Below are 15,701 nucleotides of genomic sequence, written 5' to 3'. Positions count from 1 at the left end.
CAGTACAGATTCCCCTTGTATCATTTCCTGCAGAACTCTCCACATATATCAGAAACATTTTAGAAAACTAATTACATGGTGAATTATGAAGGACCAATACTCTAACAATGGAATCTTCACCATTATGCATTTTACTGTTTTTCTTTTCCTAGTCCCTAAAGGTTTCTCATTTTCACTTCTTTGCTTTGTGTCTCTATCCCACAATAATTTTAATTGTGTATGTCGGTCACACACACACACACTCTCTCTCTCTCTGTCTCTGTCTCTGTCTCTCTCTCTCTCTCTCTGTCTCTCTGTCTGTCTGTCTGTCGGTCTCTCTCTCTCTCTCTCTCACACTCACAAACACTCTCTCTCTCACATTCACAAACACTCTCTCTCTCTCATACTCACAAACACTCTCTCTCTCACATTCACAAACACTCTCTCTCTCTCTCATACTCACAAACACTCTCTCTCTCTCTCACACACACACACACTACATAGTCTTGTTATTTGTTTTATTTTAACAGTAGAATCTTTGGGTCTTGGTCTCATAATATTAAGTGTGTCTACTGTTCAGTTCTTTTCTTTCTTTCCCTTTCGTCCGGGTTTTCTAGCATGTGTGACTGCGGGAACCCCAGCAGGTGGAATGTTAACTTCCACAGATGTATCGCTCTTCACTCTATTAACTCTTCCACCAAGATGACTGCCATTCTCGTCACAAACCTCAGGCTTATGTTGTTTGTTCATGTGCCAGTTTAATGCAGCACGTTGTCTACACCTGTACTCACACAGTTCGCAGCTAAGTGGCTTTTCGTCGGAGTGGATACGCAGGTGGACTGCCAGATGGGTATCCCGGTAGAAGCGTTTGTCACAGCCCGGCCACGTGCAAGGGATGCTCCGCACTTTCAAGTGAACCATGTTATAATGGATGTCCATCCTGCACTTACTGTGACACCCATACGAACAGCCTTCAAAAGGACACTTCACAGCCTTGATGCCCAAATGGACATGTCTGTAATGCTGTTTCATTTTCATTTTCGTCACGAATATACTACTGCAGCCATCAAACTCACAGGGGACAGCCTGATCTAGATGTGTATTGTTCATGTGAGACTTGAGACTGTTCTTTTTGAAAACCTTGCCACAGACCTCACAAATGGCCTGCAGTTCAGGGACCTCAATTCCATGGATACTGCGTTTGTGTTCTCTTAAAACTCTTTGCCCTCGGAACTTGGTCCCACAGATTTCACATGAAGTCCTTCCTTTTTTTAAAACAGGTGAAATGTAATGACTTGTTTTAATGTGATTCACGAAACCATTCACCAAACTTGTGTCAAATGAGCACAGTGCACATTCGAACAGCTTTTCCTTGGAATGGACTGCCACGGTGTGTTTAAAAACTGCATACCTAGACCGCACAGTATACTCACAACCAGAAAATAAACAAGTAAACGTACTGTATCCTTGGCATCGACTTTGGTGAGCTTTTAAACAAGTGACAGATAAACACTGTTTGTCGCATTTCTCACACCAACTCTCACTATGACTAACAAGGTGTGCATCTGCAGCTTCATCACTGAAACAAATTGCAGGGCAAACCGTGCAGACATATTCATTGTCAGCATTTTTTATCATAGCAGGTTTTTCATTTAGGTTTTTATGGTCATCATCTTTTGATGAGACATCACCAAAGCTGTCATCAGTATCTCCAGACTCATCATCAGCAGCCCTGTCTTCAGAATCTTCATCATCAGCAGCAGCAGCAGCATCATCATCATCCTGTTTGCTCTTCTTTTTCTTCTCCTTCTGTCGTTTGGGTTCGTAATCTACATCATTATCCTTCTTGCGCTTCTTTTTCTTCTTCTTCTTCTGTTGTTCAAGGTCATCTTCTGAAGTGGAATCTCTGAATGTGACAAAATCTTCATCCAGCGACTGATAGCCACAAAAGGATTCACCAGAGTCATCTTCATCTTTATCTGTTGCATCTGATTGAGAATCTGGCCCAGCTCCAGACTCGATTTGGTTTGTTTGATTCGTGCACATCACATCGGGCTGGCGACTAGGTAGACTCTCACTCACAGACAAGGATTCAGATGTGGATGACTTTTCGTTATTGTTATTCACTGAATCTTCTTCTTTGTCACCAGCACTCACCGAGTATGGATCACCATTCTGATGTTCATGGCTATGGCAGTTGTTGGTATCCGAAATTGTACTGAAAACAAAAAGAAAAACTTTGTTTCATAAATATGTCTCTGTTCAAAACAGCCCTGCACATCTGAAGTGTGTGAACACGCTGGTACACCTCAGCACACCTTAATTTCATCTCAGAAGTGGTTTCTTGTCAAACAATGTGTAATTTAGACATAGAGGAAACCCACTACATCCTTTTATTAGTAACAAGGGATATTTTATATGCACCATCCCACAGACAAGATAGCACATACCACAGCCTTTGATATACCAGTTGTGGTAAACTAGGTGGAACTAGAAATAACTCAATGGGCCCACTGACAATGATCGATCCCACTGGGCTATATCCAGCTCCTTAAAAACAAAATGAAAAACTTTGTTTCATAAAACCGGCCTCGGTGGCGTCGTGGATAGGCCATCAGTCAACAGGCTGGTAGGTACTGGGTTCGGATCCCAGTCGAGGCATGGGATTTTTAATCCAGATACCGACTCCAAACCCTGAGTGAGTGCTCCGCAAGGCTCAATGGGTAGGTGTAAACCACTTGCACCGACCAGTGATCCATAACTGGTTCAACAAAGGCCATGGTTTGTGTTATCCTGCCTGTGGGAAGAGCAAATAAAAGATCCCTTGCTGCCTGTCATAAAAGAGTAGCCTATGTGGCGACAGCGGGTTTTCTCTAAAAATCTGTGTGGTCCTTAACCATAATATGTCTGACGCCATATAACCATAAATATAATGTGTTGAGTGTGTCGTTAAATAAAACATTTTTCTTTCTTTCTTGTTTCATAAATATGTAGCTGTTTAAAACAGCCCTGCACATCTGAGGTGTGCAAACATGCTGGCACACCCAAGTGTACCTTAATTTCATCTCATAATTGTTTGCTCTTTTGTCATCCACTAAAAATATGGTAACATTGCATGTCCCACTGGTTGTTTAAAGAGAAGCTGCTAGTGTTTGAATGTCATTATAAATACTGATTCAGAAGATCTACTTTCAGAGAATGAACTCCTTCGGTTTGGGTTTCGGTTTGATGACTGTGTGTAAAAAAGTATATTTTACTAATAGTGAGTTTGTAATATAGCTTCAGTCTTCGCTAATCGTACATACATCTCTTGTAAAAGGACTTGCTATTTTTGGGTGGTTTCAGTACATGAAGTTATGCTGCAGCTGCTAGGTCTAAAAGATGGACAGCTTTTTGCTTTTCGCAGGACGCAACTCTGTGCTCTGAATACACACATGTATTTGCAAGGTTTATTACTTGGGAAGATGTTTCGATATCACTCCCTGCTATTTTTAAACACAAAGGCTTGTTTAAAAGAGGTTCAGGGAATTAAGGAAGGAAGGAAGGAAGGAAGGAAGGAAATGTTTTATTTAACAATGCACTCAACACATTTTATTTAAGGTTATGTGGTGTTGGACATGTGGTTAAGGACCACACAGATATTGAGAGTGAAACCCCGCTGTTGCCATTTCATGGGCTACTCTTTTCAATTAGCAGCAAGGGATCTTTTATATGCACCATCCCACAGAAAGGATAACATACCACAGCCTTTGATATACCAGTTGTGGCGCAGTGGCTGGAGAGAAACAGCCCAATAGGAAATTAAGAAAACAAAGGATTACAGGTGACGTTATATCACATACAACACTGACATCCCAGTTTAAAAAGAAAAGAAAAGCTCTTGTAAAATGTCTCAAATTCTTGAAAAAAGCTAAGAGTAGCATGACTTTTACCTGTCCTCAATAGCCCGCAGTCTTCTGTTATCAATATTACTAATCATATCCAAGTGAAAGTTAAAGTTTGTTTTGTTTAACAGCACCACTAGAGCACATTGATTTATTAATCATCGACTACTGGTATGTTTGACATATAGTCAAGAGAGGAAATTTGATGCATTTTTTCACTAGTAGCAAGGGATCCTTTATATGCACCATGCAACAGACAGGACAGCATATACACACGTACCACACCCTTTGATATACCAGTCGTGGTATACTGGTTAGAATGAAAAATAGTCCAATGGGCCCAGTGACGGGGATTGATCCTAGACTGACAATGCATCAAGTGAGCGCTTTACCACTGGGGTACATCCCACCATGTATAAGTGAAAGAGTCGCTACCTACCTATCATCTGCTACATCCCACCGTGTATAAGTGAACGAGTCGCTACCCACCTATCGTCTGCTACATTCCACCGTGTATAAGTGAAAGAGTCGCTACCCACCTATCGTCTGCTACATCCCACCGTGTATAAGTGAAAGAGTCGCTACCCACCTATCGTCTGCTACATCCCACCGTGTATAAGTGAACGAGTCGCTACCCACCTATCATCTGCTGCATCCCACCGTGTATAAGTGGAAGAGTCGCTACCCACCTATCGTCTGCTGCATCCCACCATGTATAAGTGGAAGAGTCGCTACCCACCTATCGTCTGCTGCATCCCACCGTGTATAAGTGGAAGAGTCGCTACCCACCTATCGTCTACTACATCCCACCATGTATAAGTGAAAGAGTCGCTACCTACCTATCATCTACTACTGCACCTACCTATCATCTACTACTGCACCTACCTATCGTCTACTACATCCCACCGTGTATAAGTGAAAGAGTCGCTACCTACCTATCGTCTACTACATCCCACCGTGTATAAGTGAAAGAGTCGCTACCTACCTATCGTCTACTACTGCACCTACCTACCGTCTACTACTGCACCTACCTACCGTCTACTACTGCACCTACCTACCGTAGGTCCGGCCATGCCCCCCCCCCCCCCCCCCAATTTTTTAAAATCTAGAATGCAGGAAATACATTTTCCTGCATTCTGGTAAGTAAATTTGAAATGTTTCTTTGCCTCAAAATATGTTAAATGTTATACAGAAATTGTGGAAGAAAGGTTATTACCCCATTTACACATCCACGGACGGACCTCGGCAGACGCACCCCTCGCACACCCCTGTGTATGGGCCTGGCGCATACGATTGATTTTTCATTCATTCATTCAGTAAATAAACCATTATGTTGTAACACGAACAGACAAAGATGGCTGAAGAAGTAACTTCTTTATTTGACCATTTTATCATAAATAAACTACACTATCATATTTATTGTGTTTGTTTCATGTGTTAAATGAAATTTAACCCTAAAAATTGACAAGATAGCTCTGATAATGAAAAGATTAATTTAAAACTGTGTCTAATGACCTCACATCACCATCTCACATTAATACGATGTCATATATTACCAATGATGTCATGTTAAACGAGTGCGTGTGATATCTCATGTAGGATAGAAATTTCTTACATAGCTTCCTTTCATGGGATAGCTCTGTCCTATAAACAACTGAACTACTACATACATCTACAATAATATATTTGAAATTTACATTCTGGCTTGAAGCGGGTTAAATAGAGAAATAAAATACCTGTTTGAATAATTTTGTGCCACAGTATTTGATACTCCAGAACAGCATGCTGCTGGGGTCTCTGATGTGGGCGTTACCATGTGACAACTATTATGAAGTTCATAACTACAAATAAAAAATGCAAATTTAAATAAATAAATAAACAAACAATAACTGAATAAGCATAGCAGTGTTTCCCCTAGCACAGGACCCTTCGTACTCCGCACCGACCCCGTGAATTTCTTTACCGGAACCGGAAAAATTATAACCATTGAAAAAAAAACAGGGACTCACCACTGATCAATTTGCAGAACTCTCCTACATTTTAGCCCCCTTTGGAGCTCAGTTTATGTCAAACTATTTCGTCAAACCTCTGAACAAAAATTCTGAGAGAAACTCTATTATATAGTCCTGAAGCTGGCTGAAGCCGGCACATGTGCCCAGGACAGGCGTGCATTACAATAGCTTTGTTCAAAGGGTTGGCAAAATAGTTTGACACAAACTGAGCCCCCAAAGTGGGCGAAAATGCCAGGGGGGTTCGGGGGCATACTCCCCAGTAAATTGTTTTAAATTTTTAGTTGTTTTCAGAAGCATTATGGAGTACAATGTGGGTGTCATATACACTTATAGAAGGATATATTTTAAGATAGATTTTAATAATAATGTTTATTATTATTAATTATTTGCATATAATGTCAAAATAATAATTTGAAAAAGTATAAAATGATTAGACTAAGCACAAACTGATAATACATATTACTGAATTATTAGACTAAGCACAAACTGATAATACATATTACTGAATTATTAGACTAAGCACAAACTGATAATACATATTACTGAATTATTGATTGGAATTTATTTATCTACAGCTAGAGGGTGGGACGTAGCCCAGTGGTAAAGCATTCTCTTGATGCGCGGCCGGTCTGGGATCGATTCCCACCGGTGGGCCCATTGGGTTATTTCTCGCTCCAGCCAGTGCACCACGACTGGTATATCAAAGACTGTGGTATGTGCTATCCTGTCTGTGGGATGGTGCATATAAAAGATCCCTTGCTGCTAATCGAAAAAGAGTAGCCCATGTAGTGGCGACAGTGGGTTTCCTCTCAAAATCTGTGTGGTTCTTTACCATATGTCTGACACCATATAACCGTAAATAAAATGTGTTGAGTGTGTCGTTAAATAAAACATTTCTTTCTTTCTTTTCCTTATCTAGAACTAAAATCCAGGTTTTCTAGATTTTTAAAAAATACACTAACCATGGGATTGGTGGTGTACAATAATATATTTGAAATTTACATTCTGGCTTGAAGCTGGTTAAATAGAGAAATAAAATATCTGTTTGAATCATTTTGTGCCACAGTATTTGATACTCCAGAACAGCATGCTGCTGGGGTCTCTGATGCAGGCGTTACCGTGTGACAATTATTATGAAGTTCATAACTACAAATAAATAATGCAGATTTAAATAAATAAATAAACAAACAATAAGCATAGCAGTGTTTCCCCTAGCACAGGACCGTTCGGACTCCGCACTGACCCTGTGAATTTCTTTACCAGAACCGTAAAAATTATAACCATTAAAAAAACAGGGACTCACCTCTGTGATCAATTTGCAGACCCCCCCCCCCCCCCCCCCCCCCCCCCCCCCCCCCCCCCCCCCCCCCCCCCCCCCCCCAGCATTCTAGCCCCCTATGGGGCTTGGTTTATGTCAAACTATTTTGTCAAACCTCTGAACAAAACTCCAGGGGGAAACACTATTATAGTGTCCTGGATGGAGAAACTGGCCGAGGCTGGCACCTGCACCCAGGACAGGCGTGCACTACAACAGCTTGTTCTGAATGTGCACGTAAAACCCTATGATTATTGTTATTATTATAGAATGAATAAATGAATGATTGTTTAATGACACCCCAGCACAAAAATACACATCGGCTATTGGGTGTCACAAATGGTAAGTATATGAAAATATTGATTTTTATTATAGTGTTGGGAATCAGTTGGAATTTCATCATCAATCATCACAGAGTTAGCTCTCGGTCAGCAGAATATTTCGCCAAATTATTTATCAAACTTCAAAAACTGCAGAATATCAATTATTTCATGAAATTATTTCGCCAAATGAAAATAAAATTCGCCAATTGTTTTAGAAATTTGCAATAGACGAATTTGGAGATTGACAGAACTGAAGTCCGAACCAAATTGTTAACAATTACAATAAATTACTCTCCTACCTTTAATTACCGTTACATTTCCCCCAAATTTTGTCCAGACACAAGTTGTGAAAAAAACACATTACAGTGACACCGATTTCACATATGAGACTGTAACGATGTCGCCAGTATCGACTTCGCTGAGATAACATAGGGCAAAATACATGCAGTTTACTGCTGTCTGCCATTTTGTTTTTGTTATGGAATACTCTTCAAGAGGGGTGAAAGCCTCCAAAGTATGTGACATAATTAATATAAAATCAATGATCTCTAGTGGTATCATTAAAAATATAACAATAATAAAATAAAAAAATAAAAAAATAACAATACATGTGTATATATATATATATATATATATATATATATATATATATATATATATATATATATATATATATATGTATATATTAATATGACGTCATCACGTTTGCTTTTATATCATAACATGTTATGACGTTGTTAGATTAAGTCATACCCCCTCTTGGAGAATATTCCATAAAAAGTTAAAATGGCAGCCGGCACAAAATTACATGCTTTTTGCCCTATGCGATCTCAGTGAATTGATATACATGTAGGTGACATGGTTATCATCTAGTATGTGGAATCTGTGTCATTGTAATGGGTTTTTTAAGATTTCTGTCTGGACAAAATGTGGGTAAAATCTAATGAAAAATAAAGGTAGGAGAGCAATTTTTCGTAGTTGTTAACATTTTGGTTCAGAGTTTAGCCCTGCATTGATTATAATCATTTGGCACCAACCGATCATCTTTCGATTACATATGTACCGGTACTATCGTTTAGAATAATATGAATAATAGAACATCACTACATGTAGTTTCAGTTTATAATATAAAATTTATCATTTGGGCTCTACTGATGTGTCAATATTTTATGGATTGAGAGAGAGAGAGAGAGAGAGAGAGAGAGAGAGAGAGAGAGAGAGAGAGAGAGAGAGACTAATAAATTTCTACTGATGCAAGTAAAAGTAATCACGTTATGTTAGCATTCTACTCGAGACAGCGCAGAATGCGGTTGTTTTTCAAACATCAAGGTTTCTCTCTCCCCCACCCTTGGGGCTGTGCTGCACGAGCTTGGCCAAGTATCGTGTTGAACACAATGGGAGCATGGCTATTGTCACCTTGTATTATGATCACAATAAACAGAAGAGATCGCGAAGTAGGAGAAGACGTCGTCCCACGGTAGCTCAGGGGGGACCAAACCGGGCGGCTCAACTGCCGGCTGCGGCCCCTTCTGCATCGCCGCCCTCAACTCCTCGGAAGCAGCAGACGCCAGGAGCAGCGAAGGTGGAGCCAAACCGGCAGTGGCGGCCCCTCCCCCTGCAGCACCAACGCCAATGAAAACAGGAAAAGTGTCGTCCGCACCAACCAATCCACCGGCGTCTCCACGAGTTGTTGCAACAGCGGTTGCAGAGCGTGAAGCCAAGAAGAGTAAGGTGTCGGTCCAGGATTAGTCCGACACACAACCCACGACTTTGCAGATCGCACGCAACAAGCTTCCTGGACGGTACCGCGACTGTGTGAAGGGGGAGTTCACTGCGACCTCTCAGCTGCCAGGCCCCTTCGTCACCAAGAGTTGGAGACCAACACCAACTGGTCAAGGGCGATACCAGTTCCAGTACGTCGAGGGAAGTCGCACCTACTACCTAACGTCGGAGCGGAATGGGATGTACCGGCAAGGCTTGCTGAAATCAGACATGGATAATCCAATCGTCAATCGGATTATCAAGCTGATACTTCCGGAAGACTACTCAGCAATACTTCGGGGAGAGTGCTACATCGACCTGCCACACTTCTTCCCGAAGTTCCGAGCCGATCATCCCATCAACTCGCCATGAGTTCCGCTGCGGAACCTCTCCTAGGACATGTATCTTTTTAGGGCTTTGTTGGACTTAAACATTGTTGGCCGCAGTTCAAAATTTTATTTCATTTTATTTTTAAAAAAAAATTTGTTGTAAACAGTCCGACGCAGTTTATTTTGGCAGCCCGTCTAAATTGCTCAAATCACCTTAAAACCTTTTCGGTCGAGCATTCTAATTTTATTTTTTGGACTTAAATTTTTGTAGCACATTTTGGTCTTCGGTCTTTGACCTAACTACTAAATTCGTATTCCAAATTCCGCCCACCTCAAACTTACGCCCCCCCACCCCCACCCCGGCCTGGACCATAAGATCGGACTTTAAACTTTTAGACCTTCGTTCAAAATTTTATGTCGAAATTACTTCTTTTTAAAAAAATATTAAATAGTCCGATCCTCTCTTCTTTATTTTTGGACTGTCCTTCTAAAATGCTCCAAATTATATAAATATTCGGCCGAGCAGTCAATTCAATTATTTTTTCTTTCTAATTTTAATCCTACTAATTTCTTTTACTAATTGCTATTTTCAAAATTCTGTCCATTTTCAACCCCCCATCCCAAATCAGGTGTGTTATATCTATCTATCTGATTTCTTTTTGACCACCCGATCTAATCTAGCGACCAAATTTAATGAGTAGAATTTTCTTTATTAATTATATTAATTAGAAATGCACATCAAAATTTTAAAGGCCCACTATTTAATTTTTGGATGTAAATTTCAAAATTATCCCCTTAATTTTGTTCTGTCCCGGAGCAAGTCACTGGCTATCCAGTGACAGGCCCCGGGACGGACATGCTCGAAACTCTAGTGGTATATGGGCATGTTAAAATTATTAGCACTCGCACTCGCGTTATGTTAGTGCCAATAAACAGGGCCCGAGAAATGTTCGATGCTCAAAATTATGGGGTAGAAAACACTCACTAATCCATTAGAGCGGCTGCGAGTTCTTCGCTGTCGATTCCAAGACGTTCTTGCAGGTCGGCCCACCGGTCACGCTCACACCCAATGTTAATTAACTCACGCTTCCTCTTCGCATCATCAACACTCCTCTTAAGATTTCTTTCATGGTCGGTTGTTGTTCTACATCTACCTTGTGTCATCCCCCAGTCGTTGAATCTATTCATTTTCTTCCTTTCTCTTTAGATAAATATAGTCTCTTATCCAAAGAGCACCGAGGCCAGTTCTTGCAGATCCAGTCACATGTCGGAGAAACAAACCAAAAAAATAATAATAATACAAAAATTAAAAATTAAAAATTAAAAGTAAATATGCATAGTCAGTGGCGGATCCAGAAAATTCATTTGGGGTAATGATATGTTACCCAACATGATTATTCAACGTGAACATTTTTTATTTTTTTTTAATTAAAATATACTCTGTCAAAAAAGAAATGCATAGGCGAAATATTCATGGAATTATCTCTTTAATACAAAGTGGCATAATTTCGTTATTTATCACAGTCAAATTTGACATGAGTATGTGACAATGTTCTTGCTATGGACTGATGGCAGTGGATGCGTTTTCGTCACCAAACAGCGTCGCACGAGGGCGCTGAAATCAGTACCTTGTGTGGCCACCAGCAGCAGCAATCACTGCGTGACATCTCCTTGGCATAGACTGAATGAGTCTCTGAATCCGGGCACATGGAATCCTAGCCCATTCTTCCTGCAGTGCATATGACAGTTGCGGAAGCGTCCGAGGCTCCGGGTCACGCTGGCGTACACGTCTGTCCAGTTCGTCCCATAGATGTTCAATGGGGTTGAGATCTGGCGATCTTGATGGCCATGGCAGCACATTAATGTTCTCATTCTGTAGGAAATCCATTGTTACACGTGCCGTATGCGGCCTGGCATTGTCCTGCTGAAAGAGTTATCTCTGTCGATCCAAATGGGAAGCATGTGACGGCGACGAATTTCATCCCCGTAACGTACAGCTGTCAGGTTGCCTTGTACGAACACAAGTTCACTTCTGCCGGTGTATGAGATGGCTCCCCACATCATGACACTCCCTCCACCGAATCTGTCAACTTGGGCGACGCAGTTGTTGGCAAAACGTTCAACGCGGCGTCTGTAAACACGTTGTCGTCCATCACGTCGCTGTAGAAGGGAACGTGACTCGTCGCTAAACCATACTCGCCGCCAGTTTCCCAAGTTCCACTCCTGTACATTCGTGCACCAGCGAACACGTAAATGTCGATGCTGACGTCGCAGGACGGGGCCAACATACGGTCTCCTAGCCCGTAAACCAGCTTCTCGAAGTCGATTCCGAATAGTTTGTGCAGACACCCTTCTCAAACCACGTATGCGTCCAGCAGTGTCCGTTGCTGTGGCAGTTCGGTGACGCAAGTGCAGAACCCGGATGTAGCGATCTTGTGCTGCAGTTGTTATGCGAGGTCTTCCACTTCTGGGCCGGTCTTCAGCTGGTTGAAATGCCTGTACCAGAGAATGGTGCTCTGATGGACGTTCATGTGGCGTGCGACTGCAGGAGCGTGCGCAGGAAATTTAGCACGGGGGGGGGGGGGGGGGGGGGGGGGGTCGAGGTGTCTGGCGAAGCCCGTGGCGGTGGGTCTGGGGGCCACAACGTACAGTAAATTTGTTTTAGGGTGCATTTGGGCATGCTGTCCCATTCCAGGAACATTAACAAACAAGGTCATTCAGCAACGTTGTACAAAAAAACTATATTTTGTAAAATCAAACACTTTTCTTCTTTTCCTATCACCTATGCGTTTCTTTTTTGACAGAGTATATGATAGTCTTAATCTGCATAGAGTCGACTTGAATTCATGGGAATATATTATACACAAAAATAGAAATACACTGTCCGGATTTTACCAGCTTAACTGACTTGGAACAATTGTTTTTCCTCTTAGACTGCCCAGCTCACATATCACCAATAGTTGAGCAGGCATGTTACGAAGTGTTTTCACACAAACAGAACTGTCCAGATCCTCTACCTCAGTATAAGCAGTATAGTTTTATTAATTATTATTAAACCATCTAAATTATATACATTGCGTGCCATTATTCACTTAAAATCCATACATGACTGTATATGTTTTTATTTAAATATTCTTACTTATGGTTTAGAATGTGCCATGTTCTTTGTATTATTCATAAATTATATAAAGAAAGAAAGAAAGAAAGAAAAAATAGAATTTGAATTTGAATTCAGTGGATAGGCTATAGAAATATAAATGATTTGTTTGGGTTTTTTTAAATTATAAAATGAAAAATGTTCCATTTTAGCCTTCGAGAAAAGGGCAGCGTCACCACCCGTGGTTGGGATGGGGGGAAAAGAAAACAATAATCAATAAGTGGATATGTCTACCGAAGGATTCGATTATTCGATCTTAGGCGAGCGCTCTGTCTACAGGTAGATCCCACGCCCACTCCATGATGCTGATCATACGGATAAAGCAGTAGCGGTTGGATCAATTACTCTGCGGTTATGGCGCCAACTGGAAAAATGCGATAGGTAAAAGAAAATTGTTAATTCCCTGTAGATTTTAAAACTTATTCTGTCAGAGTTTGCACTTGATTTAAAACTAAATATAGTTAACTAAGTTTATAAAAGTTGGAAGTGATTCCGCTGAATATATTATTAAGTCCGCAAATATGTTTGCATAATGATCTATTTTCAGTAAAATTCAAGTCATAATTCTAATTTGTTCCTATACGTATTTTAAAACATTTATGAGATACTGAATTTGCTGCTATTGTAAACTGTTTTTGACTAACTAAATATAGCCTTTTCAGCGACATAAATTATATACTCAATACATTTCGTTGTTTAGAATTCCAGTGTGTGTGTGTGTGTGTGTGCCTATACTGTAAAGTAGTTTTAGATCGAACACGCTTTACAACAAACTACCGGTTAAAACGAACTGACTGTGAAGTCCCAATCCCCCCCCCCCCCCCCACCCGCTTCCCCTATATAGTATTAATAAATTTCAATGTATAGAACAAACTATGTATAGCGAATTAACTGTTAAAATTAACCATTTTGGGGGGTCAAAATTGTGAATTTTAGTGTAAATAAGTGCATATACAACGAACCGATCATAATATTTTGGTATCTTATCATTTCAACTTATTTTCGTGCTTATATCTAATTAAGGTTCAAGCACGCTGTCCCGGGCACACACCTCAGCTGTCGGGTTGTCTGTCCACGACAGTGAGTTAGTTGTTAGTTTGTTAGTGGTTAGTGAAAAAGAAGAGGGTGTAGTGGCCTTACACCCACCCACTGATCCCACAAGAACTTGCTCTGGGTTGGAGCCGGTACCGGGCTGCGAACCCTGTACCTACCAGCCTGTTGTTCGATGTAGCTCAGTGGTACAGCGTTTGCTTGATGCGCGGTCGGTCTGGGATCGATCCCCGTCGGTGGGCCCATTGGGCGCCACGACTGGTACGTCAAAGGCCGTGGTATGTGCTATCCTATGGGATGGTGCATATAAAAGATCCCTTACTGCTAATCGAAAAGAGTAGCCCATGAAGTGGCGACAGCGGGTTTCCTCTCTCAATATCTGTGTGGTCCTTAACCATATAACTGTAAATAAAATGTGTTGAGTGCGTCGTAAAATAAAACATTTCCTTGCTTCCTTCCAAAAACGACTATACTGTTAAGATCAGTCAGATGACGTTCGCTTGTCTTTTCGGAGTAGATTGGTATCAATTAAGGGATTAATGTATTGAGCGATTTACAGTCTGTTCTCACTTCACTGATATTGTGTGCTTGTTTTAGTGCCGGTATCCAACAATAACATTAACACCTGCATTTCATTTCAACTTATTTTCGTGCTTATATCCAATTAAGGTTCAAGCACGCTGTCCTGGGGACACACCTCAGCTATCTGGGCTGTCTATCCAGGACAGTGGGTTAATTAGTTGTTTAGTGGTTAGTGAGAGAGGAAAGGGTGTAGTCGTTTTAACCTACCCATTGAGCACATAAGAACTCTCTCGGAGTTGGAGCCGGTACCGTACTGCGAACCCTGTACCCACCTGTAGTCCGATGGCTTAACCACTGCGCCACCGAGACCGGTCGACACAAGCAACTCACTATATGGTCCTTGTAATTAGCGTTAAACAATCGGAAATTTTGCTTTGAAGGTCGGCAACACAAATATTATGAAATGTTGAACAGAATTCGGTAGATTCGCAATTACGACGGGCAACTAATCATCACGTAAGAGAAAAGCGCTTGATCTAGATACACCGGCCTTACCAATCTTACTGTAACACAAATGTGAGAGAATTGCTTGAAATCAACACTACTCTTACCCCCTTCAGTAGCATGCAATCTCTCAAGACCGTAGCGTTATTTATCTAACCGCCATCATTTATCTTGAAAAAAGGATTCTCCACCTCAATGTGTGCACTGTCAGTGTACTCTGACCGTACGCCACATTTTGGTGGAGTGTAAGCATCTGAAAGAAACTAGAAAAGATATTTTTTGATCAAAGAAATGTGATGGAATCCTCCGTGATACAGAATTTTATTATTCATTTTAATATTACCTATCTGTGATATTTGTATTTTTTTGCAGTTCTTTACACTGTGTTTTTATTTAACTGTTGAATTTTTATATTGATGTTGATCACCACTTTATTTATTTGCATTACCATAGTTTGACACCTAATAGCCGATGTAGTTTTCGTGCTGGGGTGTCGTTAAACATTCATTCATCCATTATCCGTATAACCATGGTTGCCGGAGACTACTAGCTACAAGCAACTATCGCTATCTACATATCAGCGCATGGCGTCAGGCCTCATCTGCTTCAGTCAGTAGCGACACATTGACTGAAGACTTTACACGTGGTCAGAACAGTGGTGCTTCTCATCGCTTATTATCTTATATTTTGGACGCAGTGGCAGATCCAGAAAATTCAGGGGGGGAGAAGGGGGAGGGGGCAATGGCGTGGTTGAAGGCTACAATCGTTCCCAATGGGATTTTTCGGATTCTCCTATTTAAAATTGCCACCCCACCCCACCCTAGATCCGCCACTAGGACGTATTTCCAAGAATGTGCTCTAGTGG

At 41.1% G+C, this 15,701-nt stretch overlaps 1 protein-coding gene across 1 annotated transcript; it reads right to left on the bottom strand.

Annotated features, from left to right (window-relative positions):
* Nucleotides 1-384: 384 nt before the first annotated feature.
* Nucleotides 385-11,095, bottom strand: LOC121390206 (zinc finger and BTB domain-containing protein 41-like). The gene is made up of 3 exons (XM_041521976.1): nt 10,589-11,095; nt 5,600-5,704; nt 385-2,197 (listed from the first exon to the last, which is right to left on the bottom strand). The coding sequence occupies exons 1-3, from the start codon at nt 10,789-10,791 to the stop codon at nt 556-558; spliced, it is 1,950 nt and encodes a 649-aa protein (XP_041377910.1). The 5' UTR covers nt 10,792-11,095; the 3' UTR covers nt 385-555.
* Between the last annotated feature and the right edge of the window lie 4,606 nt (nt 11,096-15,701).

Source organism: Gigantopelta aegis, chromosome 15 (assembly GCF_016097555.1).
Source record: "Gigantopelta aegis isolate Gae_Host chromosome 15, Gae_host_genome, whole genome shotgun sequence".
NCBI lineage: Eukaryota > Metazoa > Mollusca > Gastropoda > Neomphalida > Peltospiridae > Gigantopelta > Gigantopelta aegis.
The sequence above is the reverse complement of the archived record's forward strand: the minus strand, read 5'-3'. Positions and strand labels throughout refer to the sequence as shown.